We start from the raw sequence: 20,697 nt of genomic DNA on the forward strand, positions 1-20,697 counted from the left end.
GTGGTCGAAGCCCTGAGATGGATTGTCACCTTTGTATTCCAGTTGTATTCCCTCCAGAAACCGGACAACTCACAACCCTGGCCAGAATATAATTAGTACCATAATTACACCATATACCAACCCATACAATTATTATATTAATCATAGATATACACCGATCAGCCATAACATTAAAACCACCTCCTTGTTTCTACACTCACTGTCCATTTTATCAGCTCCACTTACCATAAAGGAGCACTTTGTAGTTCTACAATTACTGACTGTAGTCCATCTGTTTCTCTGCATGCTTTGTTAGCCCTCTTTCATGCTGTTCTTCAATGGTCAGGACCCCCACAGGACCACAACAGAGCAGGTATTATTAGGTGTTGGATCATTCTCAGCACTGCAGTGACACTGACATGGTGGTGGTGGTGTGTTAGTGTGTGTTGTGCTGGTATGAGTGGATCAGACACAGCAGCGCTGCTGGAGTTTTTAAATATCGTGTCCACTCACTGTCCACTCTATTAGACACTCCTACCTAGTTGGTCCACCTTGTAGATGTAAAGTCAGAGACGATCGCTCATCTATTGCTGCTGTTTGAGTCGGTCATCTTCTAGACCTTCATCAGTTACAGGACGCTGCCCACGGGGCGCTGTTGGCTGGATATTTTTGGTTGGTGGACTATTCTCAGTCCAGCAGTGACAGTGAGGTGTTTAAAAACTCCATCAGCATTGCTGTGTTTTATCCACTCATAGCAGCACAACACACACTAACACACCACCACCATGTCAGTGTCACTGCAGTGCTGACAATGATCCAGAATAAAGCGGTGGTAAAAATAAAATTAATTACTGTTCACTTACACAGAATACTGAAATCTTCATCACAAGAAATCAATATAAGAGCAAAATATGAATCAATAGCGAGCAGAGACGCCATGAGAGAGGTCATGTGCCGGCACAATTTGTCCTCAAGTGTGTATCATCTGTATCTAGATGTGTGTGTGTGTGTGTGTTTTCTTAGAAAATACAGTATACACATGATATAGGCAAAAGGTGAACACCTAACCATAAGCGTGTTGGACAACCAATTTAAAAACCACAGGCATTAACAGTGTGTGGGCATTAACAGTTCATGCTGCAATCATACTGGACTCACTCAGTCATTCACTCACTTTCTTAATCGCTTATCCAATTAGGCCTATCCTAGCTTTTCAATAGGCGCATGGCACACAGTAACACCCTGGATGGGGCGCCAGTCTATTGCAGGGCAGACACACACACACATACACACACCCATTCACCTATGGGGCATCTCAGTGTCTCCAGTTACCTGACTGCATGTTTTTGGACTGTGGGAGGAAACCGAAGCTTCCGGGGGAAATACACGCAGACACGGGGAGAACATGCAAACTCCACACAGAAAGGACCCGGACCGCCCCGCCTGGGGATCGAACCCAGGACCTTCTTATTTTAAGATGTCACGAGTACTAATTCTCTTCCTGCTTCTAACAATACAGACTCCATTTCCCATAATCCCACAGACTCTCACATGACCGTCACATGTCACCAGGCAGCCAATCCGAATCGGTCCTTTCGCTTACCATGACTGGAGTTTTGATTCGCTACAGCTGTGTGTAATAACATGAACTTTCTTTAAACACTCCGGTTTGTTTGCCTCGTTGCGAAGTATTGCCGACTTAGTTTTGCATACCGAGCGTTCTTTATTACTGATTATTGCCATTACCGTGTATGACCTTTTTTGTCTTCCGTATACTGTTTTGCTTTCGTCCTTTGGTTTTGTCTGCTTACATTTTTTACATTTTCAGCATTTGGCAGACGCTTTTATCCAAAGTGACTTAAGGGCCTTGCTCAGGGGCCCAACAGTGGCAACTTGGCGGTGGTGGGACTTGAACCGGCAACCTTTAGCTTGTTTGTTGATCTTCCTGACTTTTGGCACTGATTTTTGGATTACCCTTTGATATTAAACCTTGTTCTACATTCCGCGAGTTTCTGGTCCATTTCTGTCTTGTGACACAATGTTGGGACCCGGAACAAGGCCCTTAACCCTCAATTGCTCAAATAGTATTCAGTCATGATTGTAAGTCACTTTGGATAAAAGTAGGGCTGGCTTGATACCACTTTTTTTATGTCGATACCGATACTGCAAATTGAGTATCTGCCGATACGATATCAATCCGATACCATTTTTGGTTTCACTTACATTCGAGCTGTTGTTCACGTGACACATCTCGCTTTACAGCGTGTCGTCCAAAGTGTCTACAATTGGAAGATGTGGATGTCAATCAAACACGATGGACCAATCAGAATTGACGCAGAGTTGAGATTTTCCATTAAAGTTCTGTCACGTTTTAAGATGATTAAACTCTGCTGGATTTTGAAGAGGACGTCTGTGGCTAAACGGGTAACGGTGTAGTTTGTTTTATTTCATAACACTAATGGATTAATGGTTGAGGATGTGAGAGATCTCCGAGCCGGGACAAGACCGGGTTTTCTTTATCTCAGGTGAGCAATTTATAATTTATAAAGTGATTTTTATTGTGTTTAAACAGTGTTTTTAGATGTGGCAGTAGTAGATGATTTTTATTGTGTTTAAACAGTGTTTAGTTGTGGCAGTAGTAGATGATTTTTATTGTGTTTAAACAGTGTTTTTAGATGTGACAGTAGTAGATGATTTTTATTGTGTTTAAACAGTATGTTTAGATGTGACAGTAGTAGATGATTGTTATTGTGTTTAAACAGTGTTTTTAGTTGTGGCAGTAGTAGATGATTTTTTTAAATGTTAAAAGTTGAAGTAGATCGGTGTGTTTTAATTTCTGATTGGCTGTTGCAGATGAGTTGTAGATTAGTGGCACATGTTAATGATGCCATCAAGATGCATCTTGTTACGACAGTTGCTGAGTGAGTGGCAATAAACGGCGCTCTGTTGGAAACGTATCTTCATGTGTTATTTGCTTTACACACAAACAATGGCCTTATTTACATTAAGTGTTATTTACATTAAGTGTTACATTAAGTGTTATTTACATTAAGTGTTATTTACATTGTGTTACATAAAGTGTTATTTACATTAAGTGTTACATAAAGTGTTATTTACATTAAGTGTTACATTAAGTGTTATTTACATTAAGTGTTACATTAAGTGTTATTTACATTAAGTGTTATTTACATTAAGTGTTACATTAAGTGTTATTTACATTAAGTGTTATTTACATTAAGTGTTACATTAAGTGTTATTTACATTAAGTGTTACATTAAGTGTTATTTACATTAAGTGTTATTTACATTAAGTGTTACATTAAGTGTTATTTACATTAAGTGTTATTTACATTAAGTGTTACATTAAGTGTTATTTACATTAAGTGTTACATTAAGTGTTATTTACATTAAATGTTATTTACATTAAGTGTTACATTAAGTGTTATTTACATTAAGTGTTATTTACATTAAGTGTTACATTAAGTGTTATTTACATTAAGTGTTACATTAAGTGTTATTTACATTAAGTGTTATTTACATTAAGTGTTATTTACATTAAGTGTTACATTAAGTGTTATTTACATTAAGTGTTACATTAAGTGTTATTTACATTAAGTGTTACATTAAGTGTTATTTACATTAAGTGTTATTTACATTAAGTGTTACATTAAGTGTTATTTACATTAAGTGTTACATTAAGTGTTATTTACATTAAGTGTTACATTAAGTGTTATTTACATTAAATGTTATTTACATTAGGTGTTACATTAAGTGTTATTTACATTAAGTGTTATTTACATTAAGTGTTATTTACATTAAGTGTTACATTAAGTGTTATTTACATTAAGTGTTACATTAAGTGTTATTTACATTAAATGTTATTTACATTAAGTGTTACATTAAGTGTTATTTACATTAAGTGTTACATTAAGTGTTATTTACATTAAGTGTTATTTACATTAAGTGTTATTTACATTAAGTGTTACATTAAGTGTTATTTACATTAAGTGTTACATTAAGTGTTATTTACATTAAGTGTTATTTACATTAAGTGTTATTTACATTAAGTGTTACATTAAGTGTTACATTAAGTGTTATTTACATTAAGTGTTACATTAAGTGTTATTTACATTAAGTGTTATTTACATTAAGTGTTATTTACATTAAGTGTTACATTAAGTGTTATTTACATTAAGTGTTACATTAAGTGTTATTTACATTAAGTGTTATTTACATTAAGTGTTATTTACATTAAGTGTTACATTAAGTGTTATTTACATTAAGTGTTACATTAAGTGTTATTTACATTAAGTGTTATTTACATTAAGTGTTATTTACATTAAGTGTTACATTAAGTGTTACATTAAGTGTTATTTACATTAAGTGTTACATTAAGTGTTATTTACATTAAGTGTTATTTACATTGTGTTACATTAAGTGTTATTTACATTAAGTGTTACATTAAGTGTTATTTACATTAAGTGTTACTTACATTAAGTGTTATTTACATTAAGTGTTACTTACATTAAGCAACAGTATCGGATCGGATTACACGTTTTCTTCCTTCCGATATCCAATCCAGTGATTTGGGCCAATATCGGACCGATACCGATACAGAGCATCAGATCGGTGCCAGCCCTAGATAAAAGTGTCTGCTAAATGCTGTATCTGTAAATGATTCCATAATAACTCTTGGTTTTGAATTGGGACGTTCAACAAACCCATATGATGTGTCTAAATACTTTTAGCAGTTTTACAAAGAATAAAACACTAAAATTCTGAGGTTATTGTCTGTGTGGTCAAAAAATGTGGTCCTGAAACTGCTGAAACATGTGTGACATCATTCAAAGTCAAGGAAGCTTTAAATAACCATGGGCTTCATAATCGATACCTTAAAATCAAGCACCCTTGGTTTTGAATTGGGACGTTCAACAAACCCATATGATGTGTCTACATACTTTTAACAATATGATCAACTTCGAAATTCTGCTCTTAACGTTTAAGGCTCTTCATAACTTAACTAAATATCTTACAAATCTTCTCCATATCTACACCCCCTCCTGTACTCTAAGATCATCCTCTGCTTTTCTTCTCACTACTCCATCCATCCGCTTATCTTCCATGGGGCTTCCTTTAGCTACTCTGCTCTGCACCTTTGGAATTCTCTCCCTCCTGACATCTGTGCTATTAACTCTCTCGCTATCTTCAAATCTCGTCTTAAAACTTGCATTTTTAAATGTGCCTTTCCTTAATGTACTGTTATTGATTATGTTATTCTGTATTGTAAGGCGTCCTTGAGTGTCTTGAAAGGTGCCCTTAAATAAAACATATGATTATTATTATTAGAAAAAATAAAACACCTTTTTAAAAAGTGAAATGTACTTTTATTCATTATCATTACACTGTGTTAACGTGGGTGTGTGGTCTCAGTTGGAATGAGACTAATGTAGGTTTCTAACAGAAGAGCTGTGCACTCATAGTGTAGCAGCTACATAACAATGCATGACACAAACAGCGACAGCTCTGACCTCGCATGCTAATACAAAAATGAGATTTCTAACAGCTCTTCTAAACTGCCTGTGTGTGGTACAAAGGCCTCGGCCCATTACGGCGATGAATTCCAGAGTCCCACAGCTGAAAAAGGAACTGATTAGGTCTCTGACCTTTAACCTTGTAGGATATGTCTTATTTGACTGCTCTTGCGAGACAGAGGGGGAGGAGGGGGACAGACGGAGAGAATGGCAGACTGGGAGCAGTCGAGTCTCATTATACGCTTCTCATTATATTTATGCTGAGAATGTATGAGCGCAGGGTCGAGGGACGCAACAACCACAAAATGTGATGTGATGCTGCGTCGGTGAGAGTAAGGAGGCTGAGCTTCACACATTTATTCTATCTTAATATTCAGAATAATAACAATGATAATACTACTGCTGTTAATGCACTATATGACCAAAAGTATGTACACAACTGATCATAAGCTATCAAGTCACAGTTTGCCTGCCCATCGATGGCAACAGGTCTCCCTGGATTGAGAAACAATAATAGGGGCTGTGGCAGCTCAAAGATCGGGGTACTAAACTAGTAATCAAAAGGTCACTGGTTCAAGTCAAACATCTGCCAGGTTGCTACTTTTGAGCCTCTAAGCAAAGCCCCTAATTCTCGTTTGCTTTGACTGCATTGCACTAAATTATTTTGAATATATTTATTTATTTATTAAGATTTTAACGTCATGTTTTACACTTTGGTTACGTTAATGACAGAAACGGCAGTTACTGGTTACACAAGATTCATCAGTTCACAACAGCTCTCTTTTACAAAAGTCACAGACTGCATGTGAGAATTTGCACCCATTAGTGGAAAACAGATCCCCCTGAAGTGTGAAACAGTGGCAGCTCAGTGATTGGGGTACTAAACAAGTGATCACAAGTAAGGTCACTGGTTCAAGTCCTTAAACAAGGTCCCTAATCCTTGATAGCTTTGTCTGCATTGCACTGTAAGTCACTTTAAATAAAAACGTGTGCTAAATGCTGTAAATGTAAACTTCATAGAAGGGCTGAAACGATTCCTCGAGAAACTCAAGTAATTCGATTACTAAAAAACATCGATGCAAATTTTTCACATCAAAGCATCATTTAATCCATACAACTATATACAGCTCACGTTGTCGCACGGACGACTTTCACTTTTGTACAACGCGCTCACGCGGTGGGAAGGTGACGACAAGAAGACGAGGGCTTCGTCCGAAAGCGCATACTTAAACAGTACATACTAAATTAGAGGCAGTGCGCACTGCTCAGCCAGAAGTAAGTTCTTTCAGTACGCAAGTATGCTGTGTTTGCACACACAAAAATGCAATAAGCCAGGGAACTTTTCGTGTACTGTTTAATGAATACTACGTATTCGGACACACTACCCGCTCTCACGTACTGCTCAGTAGGGAAGTATGCGATTTCGGACGCAGCCGAGATTTGATAGCACGAACTGCAAAATGGAGAGAGAGAGAAAATAGCGAGGGGCGAACAGAGGAGACCGGACAGAGAAAACCGCAGCAAGTGTTCAAAGTTTGGAATCATTTTAAGCTGAAAAAGAAAAATGAAAAGTCAGTACAACATCAGAGCAGGAAACATAGCATCAACGTGCAAGGCAAGCATCAGTTCTGAGTGTGTTGACATGCTTTTTTGAAGGATTAGGCAAACACACATGTACACGCACACAAACGCCAAATCTACCTCATCTTGGAGATACAATCCTGACAGAATTTTTTACCTCCTACAAATTCCACAAAGTTTCCCTATGAAATATTAAAGCTTTATGTTCTGCGTGAGCTGTAGCTGAAACTTTTAGTTCTGAAAGTTGCACAAATTAAGGGCAATGTTGACATATTATTGTGTATTATTATTTATGCCTCAGTTTCAGGTTGTCTGTATACATTTTAAAAGTAATTTGAATGTGATTTATTTTTGATGTATTTGTTTTTGCATTTCAAAAACATTCTCTTTAAACTGTCCTGTTTGCAAGGAATAAAAATGTGCAGTTTATTTTAAGAGACATGTCTTATTTAATAATATTATGTATTTATTTTTGCTATTTATTAAAGCAAAAGTATTTCTTCACCAGTTACTTGATTAATAGCTGGAATAATCTGTAGAATACTTGATTACAAAAATAATCGATAGCTGCAGCCCTACTTCATAGTTTAGAGGCTGTGTGAGACCCTGGTGTGCTTTGATACCAAACTCATCAAACTATGTCGATAAGGACCTTACTTTGTGCACAGAAAATGAAAAATTCTAATTCAAAAGTGATCCAGTTTTATTAGAGTAAATGTAACTTAATATTATAATAATAATAATTTATATCACCATACAAGAGCAAAAAAATTTTTTTTTATTTTTTTTTCTTGTTCTGTGGTCGTCTAGTACAGGCAACCTGTGATAAACAGTAATGTGTTTTTGACCATTTACAACACAACAGTAATGATCTATCTATACTACAGTATCAATGCTATAGTAAAATATGTAAGACAAGTTTATATCATCAGACGGTGTATTATAAAACCGCCCAGACTTAGCTCTAACAATAATGTGCTGTATCGTAATGTCGCTTTCCTACATCCATAAAAAAACAAATGACTAAAATACCTTCTGCTTTTTTGTCTACGCTGTGTTTTTACAGAGGTCTGTGACAAATGATCTCTGATCACGAGTCTACAAACCATTCAGTCACACGATCAAAAAAATGCCTTTAGAGACGAACAGCGTAAACAGCGAAGCAAAAGCGAGGAATACACAAAGGAAGGGACAAAGACAGAGGGAGTCTAAATGTGTGTGTATATAGTGCGCATGAGTGTGTGTGTGTGTGTGTGTGTGTGTGGCTGTTGCTACAGCCGTCTCTATGGGCAACCGAAGAAGCACCCTCCACCTCTTAGAGTGGACCGCGTCTGGAAGCACAAAGCATGATCCTTGAGGACTTTTTTTAATTTCAAATGTCTGCCTGAATCCTTGAGAAACCGGGAACAGAACCTCACATCCTGACAGCTGGAGATACGGCGGCCTAACGCCCGGCCAGACCACTGCCAACAGTTTGCCAGGTACAAGCAACAAAGCTGAGCTGAAGGGCAACCAGACTGAAAGCAATCTGAGTGAGATACCCATACAGGCTGTGTGTCTGCTTCATTCTTGCATTATTTTAAAGCTCCCAGAGGAAACAACAAAAGAGGCATTGGCAGCTGGCATGAAGTAAAAGTCACTGGCCCAGTGGGCAATGAAATGGCAACTCGTTGTGTCAATCATGCATAAACAGCTGCTGTGCCAGCCCGTGCCCTTTATGTTACATTACAGTGGACAATCGCTGAACGATGCTGCATTTTCTCTTTTTAAAACATACTAAATAACCATATTTCACATCATCACAACTTAAACTGCACTGCATTAAAACAAGTTCACTGGATATTACTGACTGGCAATTTAAATTAGCAAGTTTTTGTTTATCTGACTGAATTAATTACTGTAACCCGGACTTCTTTGACTGTTCCTCACAAATGTTGTTTATTTATAAGAAAAGCCAAAAAACTTGTTCATGCCCATATAAATGGCTAGTTTAAATGTTCCTATACATGAAACAGAGGACGAAAACCCAAATTCTGAGGTAATCAAAAATAATTAACCAACAAACTGGTCCTTCTTGAATAAGAAACTGCTGAAACATGTGGAACACCATCCAAAGTCAATAAAACTTTAAATCACTATAGGCTAAGAAGCTGCCTTGCAAAAAAGCCCATGTTTCATGTTTCAAAACTAGCATCCTAAAGCACTACTTAGGAGTAGAAACAATCACACAGACAACAAAAGCAGCTACGGTCATTCATGATCACACAGAATTAGAGGGCATGTACACAGACCATGCATAACAATAACATTATGAGCACTGACAGGTGAAGTAAATAACACTGATTATCTCTTCATCACGGCACCTGTTAGTGGGGGGGTATATTAGGCAGCAAGTGAATCATTTATCCTCAAAGTTGATGTTAGAAGCAGGAAAAATGGGCAAGCGTGAGGATTTGAGCGAGTTTGACGAGGGCAAAATTGTGATGGCTAGACGACTGGGTCAGAGCATCTCCAAAACTGCAGCTCTTGTGGGGTGTTCCTGGTCTGCAGTGGTCAGTATCTATTAAAAGTGGTCCAAGGAAGGAACTGGTGACAGGGTCATGGGCGGCCAAGGCTCACTGATGAACGTTGATGGCTGGCCTGTGTGGTCGGATCCAACAGACGAGCTAATGTAGCTCAAACTGCTGAAGAAGTGCATGCTGGTTCCGATAGAAAGGGTCAGAATACACAGAGCATCACAGTTGCAGAGCTGATTTGGCAGCAAAAGGGGGGCCAACACAACATTAGGAAGGTGGTCATAATGTTATGGCTAACTGGTGTAAAGTAAAATGTCATCAGTTAATATATAACCAATAAATGTAAGTCCTTACATTTATAAGAGTTTTTTTTCCAGACAGACAGATACGTGTTGTAATCATTCAGTCACAGAGAGAAAACAATTGTGCAAACTGAAATTCTCTTAGTCTGTTGTGAAATTCACATTCCTTAGACGTTTATGGAATCTTCTGATTTTAACTGTACCAAACTACATATCTAGATATTATTTTTATTTAAATGCAATAACATAAATGTAATAATCAGTAAAAACTGAGTGCTATTGTATTTACCGAGTAAAAGTGTTTAGTACCTTCACATGTTCGTTACATTCGTTATATTGTTTACACTATGTGGTCTTTTCACAAGCATGTAAAGAAACTACTAGGAGAAATGCATTTGAGCCAATTCCCCATGATAATCATGTGCTTATGTTTGTATTGTTCAGAGAAAAATGTTAGGGGAAGTGGTTATAGCAAACAAAAGACTGAGTACCACTGCGTTCCTATTTTGCTTATATTATTTTTTGCATTACATTTGTCACTACATTTCCAAAAGCAAACACTGCGCTTCTACAACACCCCTTACTTAAATTCTTACAACAGATCTTTAAAATACAAGACTAGAATTTACATAGAATCTTCATAGAATCTGTGTTACATAGAAACAGGAAATACCAAAACAGGGCTTAAATTACTTAACAGCATCTTTGGAATGGTTTTACTTAATATAGTCTTTTTGTTGGACGCTGGATGCTGGGGCGGCACGGTGGCTAAGTGGGTAGCACTGTCGCCTCACAGCGAGGAAGTCCTGGGTTCGATCCCCAGGTGGGGCGGTCCGGGTCCTTTCTGTGCAGAGTTTGCATGTTCTCCCCGTGTCTGCGTGGGTTTTCTCCGGGTGCTCCAGTTTCCTCCCACAGTCCAAAGACAATAGGCTAATTGGAGACACTGAATTGTCCCATAGTTACCTAGCCGCTGGGATGCACAGGCCAGTGCATTGTAGTGCCGGTCCCAAGCCCGGATAAATAGGGAGGGTTTTGTCAGGAAGGGCATACGGCGTAAAACTGTGCCAAATCCCGCCGGTGACCCCTAACGGGAAGAAGCCAGAAATGCCAACCCCGTAACCGAAAAACGGGACAAAGGCTGAGGAACAAGAAGAAGTTGGACACTGGCTGCTGGAACTTTATCTTGAATTTGTGTGCCCATAACAAGATGAGGCAGCAAAAAGCAGGGATACTGAGCTCAGACCCACAATAACTCCTCAATAGGTTGAAAAGTAACAGGAACAAGAACAGGAACTTTCTTTAAATTCATATGGGATCAATAAAGTGTCTGTCTGTCTATCTATCTATCTGAAATGTATTGTGGTTGCATGATTACTGGGTGAGAAATTGTTGCAACAGCTTAATAGCACTATTCAACCTACTTATTTTGTATTCACGTTTTATGCATTTTCTCACAACTTTTAGCGCGTTCAGTTACAAGGAGACCCTATCTGGCTTACTACTACCCCACCCTTATATGAACAACAGAACTGAGATTTGATACGATGTACGAGTTTTTACTACTGCACCACCTGAGCGGCCTATCTAACCTATTTAATGGACGCATGTTTTAACAACTTAAACGATCTATTAATCAAGTAGTACATAACCAAGCTTTAAAAGCTTTTCTTACTTACTTTTACATGAAGGATTTTAGTGCAACAGTTGGGTCACCACAGACCACATACGCAGTGCGAGCAGCTCCAACAGAATGACTGTGACTGGTTTGAAAATATACCGATAAAACCTAGCTCTTGTCCTTGCCTAGTCTATGTGGATGTACCTGTTTTCTAAATTCTAAATCCACAACTTTCCTGTAGCAGCATCTGTCCTGCAGCTTAAAGCCAGAGATCTTTCAGTATGTGTTTGACGCCAGATCTGTCAGTTCACACACTTTGACAACAAGATTTAATCTAAAGCTTTTTAATGCTGCACCTTCGCTCACTCATTGTTGTAAAGGTAAACAACAAGCCATATTTTCTTTTTGGTCTGTAAAGTCTATAAGAGGTAAATATGGTATGTAATGAAATACACAGAAGCTTCTGCATCAGCATTAACTTGAGGTGTATGTGGCAAAATTGGCACTACTGCTAGTACAACTAACTTTTATGTTATAATAATAAGATGAGGCAGCAAAAAGCAGAGATACTGAGCTCAGACCCACAATAAATCCTTAATAGGTTGAAAAGTAACAGGAACTTTAACAGGAACAAGAACAGGAACTTGCTTTAATCAATGCAGTATCTATCCATCCATCCATCCATTCATCCATATTTTCTTTTTGGTCTGGAAAGTCTATAAGAGGTAAACGGGGTATATAATGAAATACACAGAAGCTTCTGCATCAGCACTGAGGTATCAACTTGAGTCATATATGGCTAAATTGGCTCTAGTGGTAGTACAACTAACTAACTAACTAACTATTCTACTAACCTTTGAGACAAAACTGCAAAAATCCATCACACTACTTCATTTTAATTAATGCATATCTTTAGTAGGAATAAATAATCAGGAAAACCACCAAAGACACCACAGACACTGTGCTGGACTGTAGGTACGAGGACACGGTTGAAGCAGATTGATGCTCAGATCAAAGACACTGAAGCAGGGGTCACCAACACGGTGCACGCGGTCACCTGGTCTTTTTGAATCGTTAATACTTGCATAAATGTAGATATGAAAATGACAATACTGGATATAAAAATACCAAAAAAACAAAAACGTTTTATGTATACATAAACTCTGATCTTGTCTGGGGGCAAAGTTCTATATCGTGCACAAGTCAAACATCTCACTCTTTGCTGAGACAACCAAGTGACAGACAAGACAACCATGATTAAACAACACATGATTAAAAGATGTGCCAGTAATGATTTCCTAAAAGATGATTTTTAAAAGAAAAACTATATATAGTATATACTCTGTTTACATATATAAATATGTATTATTATTAATAATAATAAGAAGAAGAACAATAATATTATCATTATAAGGTGAACCATGCAAACTTTGTTACTCAAGAAGTTTGTATTAAATGTAAATATTTAAAATACTTTATCTTAGTTATTTCTTCCAGTTTTTTAAGTCTTAAGTTTTATTTTATACTTAACATAGTTATTGTTATTTATATTTTATTGTGTTATACACACCGAGACCTAAGTAACTGCATTTCGTTCTAATCATGTACATGGTTTTGAATGACAATAAAGCTGAGTCTGAGTCTGATCAAACAAGTAGCCCTTGGTATTACCCAGTCCCCTTGAAGTAGCTCTCAGTTTCAAAAACATTGGTGACCCCTGCACTTAAACACAGCCGAAAAAGCAGAATTGAATCTGGCAACCCAATGGCTTTAAACAGCTCACTTACGGCAGTGCTCTTCATCACTGTTGTCCGAGCAGTCATCATCATCATCACATCTCCACAGTGTAGGAATACACCTGCCGTTTCTGCACTGGAACTGTCCCGTTTCACACTCCGTTTCACTCCCTGCACACAAGAGCAACATTTTAAAGCATGTCTGCGCACTCATGCATGGAGCTGCGCGGTGCGCGGTGGTGGCGGAGCGCCTCCCTCCAGACCTCCAGTTCAACAGCGTTGGGTGACAGATCGATGCTGTCGCTGTGCATTAATGTCAGACTCGTGTTTACATCTGAGTTACCGGAATAATGCGCTACACTGCACACCAGGTCAGTCACCCAGAAAAACAGGGGTACTGATTCAAATCAGCATGGTACTGCTGCTGCATGTGCAAGACAAGAGAGGGTCGCATCCCAATCCAGCATTAAACGGACGCACAAACACGAAAGTCTCCAAATATTTCACACCACGTCTGGACCCCCAATAATGAACAATCTGACTGACAGCACTAATAAAAGCAGTAACAGGAGAACAGCGCCGGAGCTCCTCCAGTCTCTCTTTCTCCACATTTCCTCACCTTCAGCATGGAAACCCTTGATGAGAAGCAGATGGAGGAGTAGCAGAAGTCCTATTCCAGTCTGCATGCTTCAGGGTGGAGGCTGTGCGCTCATAAGACACGATAAGAAGCGAACAGAAGCAAACAGAAGCGAACAGAAGCTGGTCCTCAGCCGCCCTTCCTCTCCTCTCCCTCCACACAGCAGCTCCGCTCCGCTCAGCTCCGGCGCTCCCGTACACACTCAATGGGTGACGTCATAATGGGTGGGCGGAGTCACCGCTGCTCTAATGAGCGTGTAGGTACTCAGGGCTCTGTCCAAAATCACAGTCACCTCGTTATCCGTGTTGTAGGTGTGCGATTTGGGACGCAGCCGTACGCCTAAAGTGCTTAAGACTATTTATTATGAAAAAAATGATTTTTATACAAATGAATTACATATTTTCAATCAATTGTATGCACTTACATGTATATTTGTGGTAATTAATTAATTCATTCATTCATTATTTATTTAAATAACAAATTAAGATTTGTAATAATAATTCATCATTTAAATTTTTTCCAGATGAATATCTTTATTACATTATACATTTATTTATATTCATTGATTTTTATTTGACGTGATTTAAGTTTTATATTTTGATTTCTAATTTTATTTATTATTTATTTAAATAATAGATTAAGATTTTTATTAATAATTCCTCATTTTGATTTTTTCCAGATTAATATATTTAATACATAATTTATTTATTTATTTTACTTACTTTATTTTTAAATATTACATGTGTTTATTAATCTATCTTATTTATTTATTTATTTTGTATTATTGTATTGTATGTTAGTGTTTTAATGATACTGTATTTTTGAGCTACCTATTTATTTATTTATTTTTTATTTATAATTGGCTGAGTGATAGCTCAGCAGTTAAGGTACTTGACTAAGAATCAGATGGCTGCTGGTTTAAGCCCCACCGCCATTAAGTTGCCACTGTTGGGCCCCTGAGCAAGGCAAATTGTATTCAATGTTAATTGTAAGTCATTTTGGATAAAAGCATCTGCCAAATGCCAAAAATGTAATTTCATTAATTTATTAATTCATTAATTTGTTAATTTATTTATTCATGTTTTTTTTTTTTTATTAACCTTTTTGTTTTATTTTCATATAAATGATGGAAAATACAAAGTAATGAAAAATATAAATTAATTAATGAAAAAATAAATGAATAATAAAAAATATGAATTAATTTAGTAATTTATGTAATTGCCTATTACATTTCTTTCATTTTTTACTGTAAGAGTAAAAGAAAATCTAGCATTTAAATAAAATACAGTACATTTAGTGTACAAAAAGAACATTAACAAAAACACAAAGACACTGCTTCATAACATTTTTTTCTTCATCAGGAGTGATAATAGAGAATAATTGGTCTCTGGTGTTTGTTATCCTTAGGCAATAAAGAATTGATTGTAAGCATTTGTGACTATGTGAAGTCACACATTTTACACACATTTACATATAAATGAATATGAGTGCATTATAAGTAAATGTAAAGTAAATTTATTTAAATGCCATTGATAGTAAATGAATAAAAAATAATATTCATATATGAAACAAGACATGTTGATTATTTACATTTACATGCAAGTCTAATTACAATCAGATTCGGGTTTAGAAAAAATTCTGAGCTCCCATGCTTATATGTTGAAACTATGTGGGCGGATTGGCACAGATTCACACAAATACTCTCGCCCAAACTTGCCCTTTACTTTTTTACCTTTACAATCTTCCATCCTACAAAAACTCCTACGAGAAACCTGGTCCTCCCTGGTACACAAAGTATCAGAGCATGCCAGTACCCACCTGATCAGCATTTTCTTTTACAGCAGATAAATGATCACTGCCAAGCCACTGACCCAAAAAGCAGAGAAGTATTTATTCAATACTTGGCTTGGTGCCTAAAGTAGTGTGTGTTAAGAGAGGAGATTTAAGCACTTTATGATGCTGAAGTGATGTGGTAATAAAATTTACTACATGTACTACATTCTTTCCATAACATAAATCAGCACAATTGTTTTTTCAGGGACAAGTACTAGTTCTTCTTTATACACGAACTAGTTAACTTAGGCAAAATAAAATAATACAAAACACTAGTATGTTGCTGAAATATAGGCATTAGGCTCATTCTAGCTGCTTTAAATGAATTGAAAACAGTAGCCAAGTAAAATAACTAGCTAATGTGATGTGTATGAAGTGAAAAAAGGATGCAAGAGCAGAATCTCCACATTAATGTCCAGATTTTAAGAAATACATTCATTCATTTTCTTAACCGCTTATCTTATTAGGGTCATGGTGTGCTGGAGCCTATCCCAGCTTTTTAATGGGCGCAAGGCACACAGTAACACCCTGGACGGGGTGCCAGTCCATCGCAGGGCAGACACACATACACACACACAATCACCTATAGGGCAATTCAGTGTCTCCAATTAACCTGACTGCATGTTTTTGGACTGCGGGAGGAATCCGGAGCTCCCGGAGGAAACCCACTCAGACACGGGAAGAACAAGCAAATTCCGCACAGAAAGGACCCGGACCGCCCCGTCTGGGGATCGAACCCAGGACCTTCTTGCTGTGAGGTGACAGTGCATATAGAGGTGGACCAACTAGGTAGGAGTGTCTAATAAAGTGGACAGTGAGTGGACACAGTATTTTAAAACTCCAGCAGCGCTGCTGTGTCTGATTCACTCATACCAGCACAACACACACTAACACACCACCACCATGTCAGTGTCACTGCAGTGCTGAGAATGATCCATTACCTAAATAATACCTGCTCTGTGGTGGTCCTGTGGGGGTCCTGACCATTGAAGAACAGCATGAAAGGGGGCTAACAAAGCATGCAGAGAAACAAATGAACTACAGTCAGTCATTGTAGAACTACAAAGTGCTTCTATATGGTAAGTGGAGCTGATAAAATGGACAGTGAGTGTAGAAACAAGAAGGTGGTTTTAATGTTATGGCTGATTGGTGTAAGTCTATATCAGAGCTCTATATCTCAGTTTTGGGTGTTTGTGTGTGTAAATCTTACCAGAGAACAGATTTATTACACTTTATCAGCAGTTTAATGAGGTTACAGCAATAATTATCAAGCTGATAAATCAGTTTTAATTATATTATTTTTCTTTTACAATGTGTCAGCATCTCCAAAGCCCACACAGAATCTGGTAAGCCAGACTAGTTTCACGAGGCGATTAAAGATGACTAATTTCATTCAGGATTAGAAGCCATAACAGCCAGATTAAGACTGTGATGCACAGCATGCTTTGTATTGAAGAAGCACAAAGCCGGCTTGACTGATTGTATTTTGTACCACTGATAATCTCCCAAGCTTTCTGCACTAAATCCAGCAGCCAAAAGCCACTTTTCTTTTCTCTCACCTCTCCTCCGAATACACGACACCCACGCCGGCCTGTGAGGGCAAACGGCTTAACACACACCTCCTCCGACGTCTTTTTATCAGCCAGCAGTGGATTCATACAGGGAGCTTTAGAATGCACAGAGGATCACACTGAGGATTCTCTGTATCCTTCACCTCTTGAGTCGGTGCCTTGACCAGCAAAAAGGTGAATCATCCTCCCTCAGGCATGGACAGCTGTGTCTGTTAAGGTCTGGACGGGCTGATGGCTGATGGAATGCTACACAAACCTTCTCTACTACTTCTTCTACTCCTCCTATGTTTTAAAAAAAATATATAATTCTTGAGACTCTTTACGTTCAGGAGCGCTTTAGGCTGCTGGCCGTGGTGCTGATATGTCAAATTCCAGGTGTGCTGAAGTATTCTATGTAACCTGGAATTACAGATGTTGATTTAATAGAAATAGACAGTATTACTCACTCAGTTTATGTATGAAAAGAGTGTGTGTGATGTATGAAACTGGTGCACAATGCCAAACACATCAACATACAAAGTGAACATACACCGATCAGCCATAACATTAAAACCAACTCCTTGTTTCTACACTCACTGTCCATTTTATCAGCTCCACTTACCATATAGAAGCACTTTGAAGTTCTACAATTACTGACTGTAGTCCATCTGTTTCTTTCATACTGTTTTAACCTGCTTTCACCCTGTTCTTCAATGGTCAGGACCCCCACAGGACCCCCACAGAGTAGGTATTATTTAGGTGGTGGATCATTCTCAGCACTGCAGTGACACTGACATGGTGGTGGTGTGTTAGTGTGTGTTGTGCTGGTATGAGTGGATCAGACACAGCAGCGCTGCTGGAGTTTTTAAATACCGTGTCTACTCACTGTCCACTCTATTAGACACTCCTACCTAGTTGGTCCATTTTGTACAGTAGATGTAAAGTCAGAGACGATCGCTCATCTATTGCTGCTGTTGGTCATCTTCTGGACCTTCATCAGTGGTCACAGGACGCTGCCTACGGGGCGCTGTTGGCTGGATATTTTAGGTTGGTGGACTATTCTCAGTCCAGCAGTGACAGTGAGGTGTTTAAAAACTCCAGCAGCGCTGCTGTGTCTGATCCACTCATACCAGCACAACACACACTAACACACCACCACCATGTCAGTGTCACTGCAGTGCTGAGAATGATCTGTCCTGGGAGAGTCCTGACCACTGAAGAACAGCATGAAAGGGGGCTAACAAAGCATGCAGAGAAACAGATAAACTACAGTCAGTAATTGTAGAACTACAAAGTGTTTCTATATGGTAAGTGGAGCTGATAAAATGGACATGAGGTGGATTTAATGTTATGGCTGATCAGTGTAAATGTAATATTAGCAGCCAGTTAGTGGGTGATTCTAGCACCCACAATTTGGTGATTAGCTACATCCTTAGTAAATTGGAAGTCAATTCCAGACACATTGTAAGTGTAGATTATGTCCACATTAAGGCACAATTTACACAGCACATTCTTACCTTGTATCTAGTCCATTTAGCCCCGAGTATCTAACAGAATGCAAATGATCGACTGGATAAAGATTTTTTCACTTGTTTTGGTTTTTTCCCCTCCTTATCTCTTACTCATTCAGTGCAATTTCACAGTACAGATTAAACTCTGATAGATCCTGCTGTCTCACTCAGGTTCTCCTGGATTGTTTGTTTTGTTCCTTTTTCAGTCCATCAATATTTAAACAACCTCTTGCTAGTTAGCATATTCGGTTCGATAGCAATAGTAAAATGACGTTCTTTTCTATTTTCTCATATTTGGGAAAAGAATTCTTTAAAGGCAGTTGCAGTTTTTGGACCCTCCTATGCACCAGCCTTTAGAATCGAATGTTTGAAGATATGAAGAACTGGAAATAAAATTAAACGCGGTCTCTTATACAGACACACAGGTTTGAAATAGTGACTTTTTTTTTTAGTTTGTGCGCCACCTTTTCTATTCTCACGACAATACATATTAATAATAAGCTCATCTATATGCAAATCAAAAGCAGATTTCCTCAGCAGATTGAATATTATTTGTCAACATGCAGCTCATCATTTTGTTTTGAGCTCCAAAGCCCTGGTACCGTCCCAACGGATTCTGTAAAGCCAATAAATTCTGTATCAGTGTTTTATAAGTAAAACTTAAAGTGAAATTGAAAGGAAATTTTCCCAGGAATGTTTAATCTGTTAAATTGTCCCAATTTAAAAATATCCAACTTCCCTGTGCCCTCTGCTACCCCTTGCTTGCCAAGAACATGCTACATATTTCTCCACCACTCATGTCAATGGCTCAACCAGACATCAGGAGATACTGTTGCAGCCCCAATGAGGTGATTCCACTTATGACATGGCTAATTGTGTCTGTTAAGATCTAAGATCTGTTAAGATCTAGACCAACTGGTTGGATGCTAGTGTATAAGACACACTACAACCTCCTAAAGCACTTTTAACCTTGCACATGTTGGAATATTTTCTTTTAACTTTGTGGCACATTTGTGAAACATGTATTCATTATTTTACCACCACTTAATCCAATTTAGGGTTGTGGTGGGTCAGAAAGGTTGGAAACACTTCAGACAAGTCGCCAGTCCATCACAGGGCAAACACACACACACACACACACACACGCACACACACACACACACACACTTAGGTCAATTTTAGTAGCTCCAATTAACCTGACTCCATATCTTTGGACTTGCTCCGGAAATAGAGGTCCAGTAGAAAACCTATACAGACAAAGGCAAAGGAACCTTTACACATAAAGGACCAGACTGCTTCACCTTGGAACCACCTAGAGCCCTTTAAACCTTACATACGCTGGAATATTTTGCATTAAATCCTCTTGGGGTCATGCCACATTTTCCTAATAGAGTTAAGGATCAAGATAAAAATCTTAAAGTAAATTTTAATGTACTTTTATTTTTACAAACAACATCCACTGACAAAGTATAAAAAAACAAGCTACAAAATCACAGGAATATCTACATACATGTAAACATTAGAACATCAGAGGGATGTATACATACTACTGTATAGTTCCAGCATGCGGGTGGCTCGGTGGCTAGCACTGTCGCCTTACAGCAAGAAGGTCCTGGGTTGGATCCCCAGGTGGGGCGGTCTGGGTCCTTTCTGTGTAGGGTTTGCATGTTCTCCCTGTGTCCGCGTGGGTTTCCTCCGGGAGCTCCGGTTTCCTACCACAGTCCAAAAAACATGCAGTCAGGTTAATTGGAGACACTGAATTGCCCTGTAGGTGAATAGGTGTGTGTATGTGTGTGTGTGTGTGTATGTATATGTGCTGCCTTGCGCAACCTGGACTGGCGCCCTGTCCAGGGTGTTCCTGTGTGCCTTGCGCCCATTGAAAAGCTGGGATAGGCTCCAGCACT

The 20,697-nt window shown here is 38.2% G+C and overlaps 1 protein-coding gene across 1 annotated transcript in view; it reads right to left on the minus strand.

Annotated features, from left to right (window-relative positions):
• Positions 1 to 14,064, minus strand: part of lrp8 (low density lipoprotein receptor-related protein 8, apolipoprotein e receptor) — a 241,779-nt gene extending 227,715 nt beyond the window's left edge. Inside the window, exons 1-2 of the mRNA XM_062997991.1 lie at positions 13,882 to 14,064; positions 13,314 to 13,433 (exon numbers count right to left, since the gene is read on the minus strand). Coding sequence (XP_062854061.1) covers positions 13,314 to 13,433; positions 13,882 to 13,948 — 187 coding nt within the window. The 5' untranslated portion in view covers positions 13,949 to 14,064. The remainder of the gene's footprint in view (positions 1 to 13,313; positions 13,434 to 13,881) is intronic.
• Between the last annotated feature and the right edge of the window lie 6,633 nt (positions 14,065 to 20,697).

This window comes from Trichomycterus rosablanca, chromosome 6 (genome assembly GCF_030014385.1).
Source record: "Trichomycterus rosablanca isolate fTriRos1 chromosome 6, fTriRos1.hap1, whole genome shotgun sequence".
In the NCBI taxonomy this organism is placed as follows: Eukaryota; Metazoa; Chordata; class Actinopteri; order Siluriformes; family Trichomycteridae; genus Trichomycterus; species Trichomycterus rosablanca.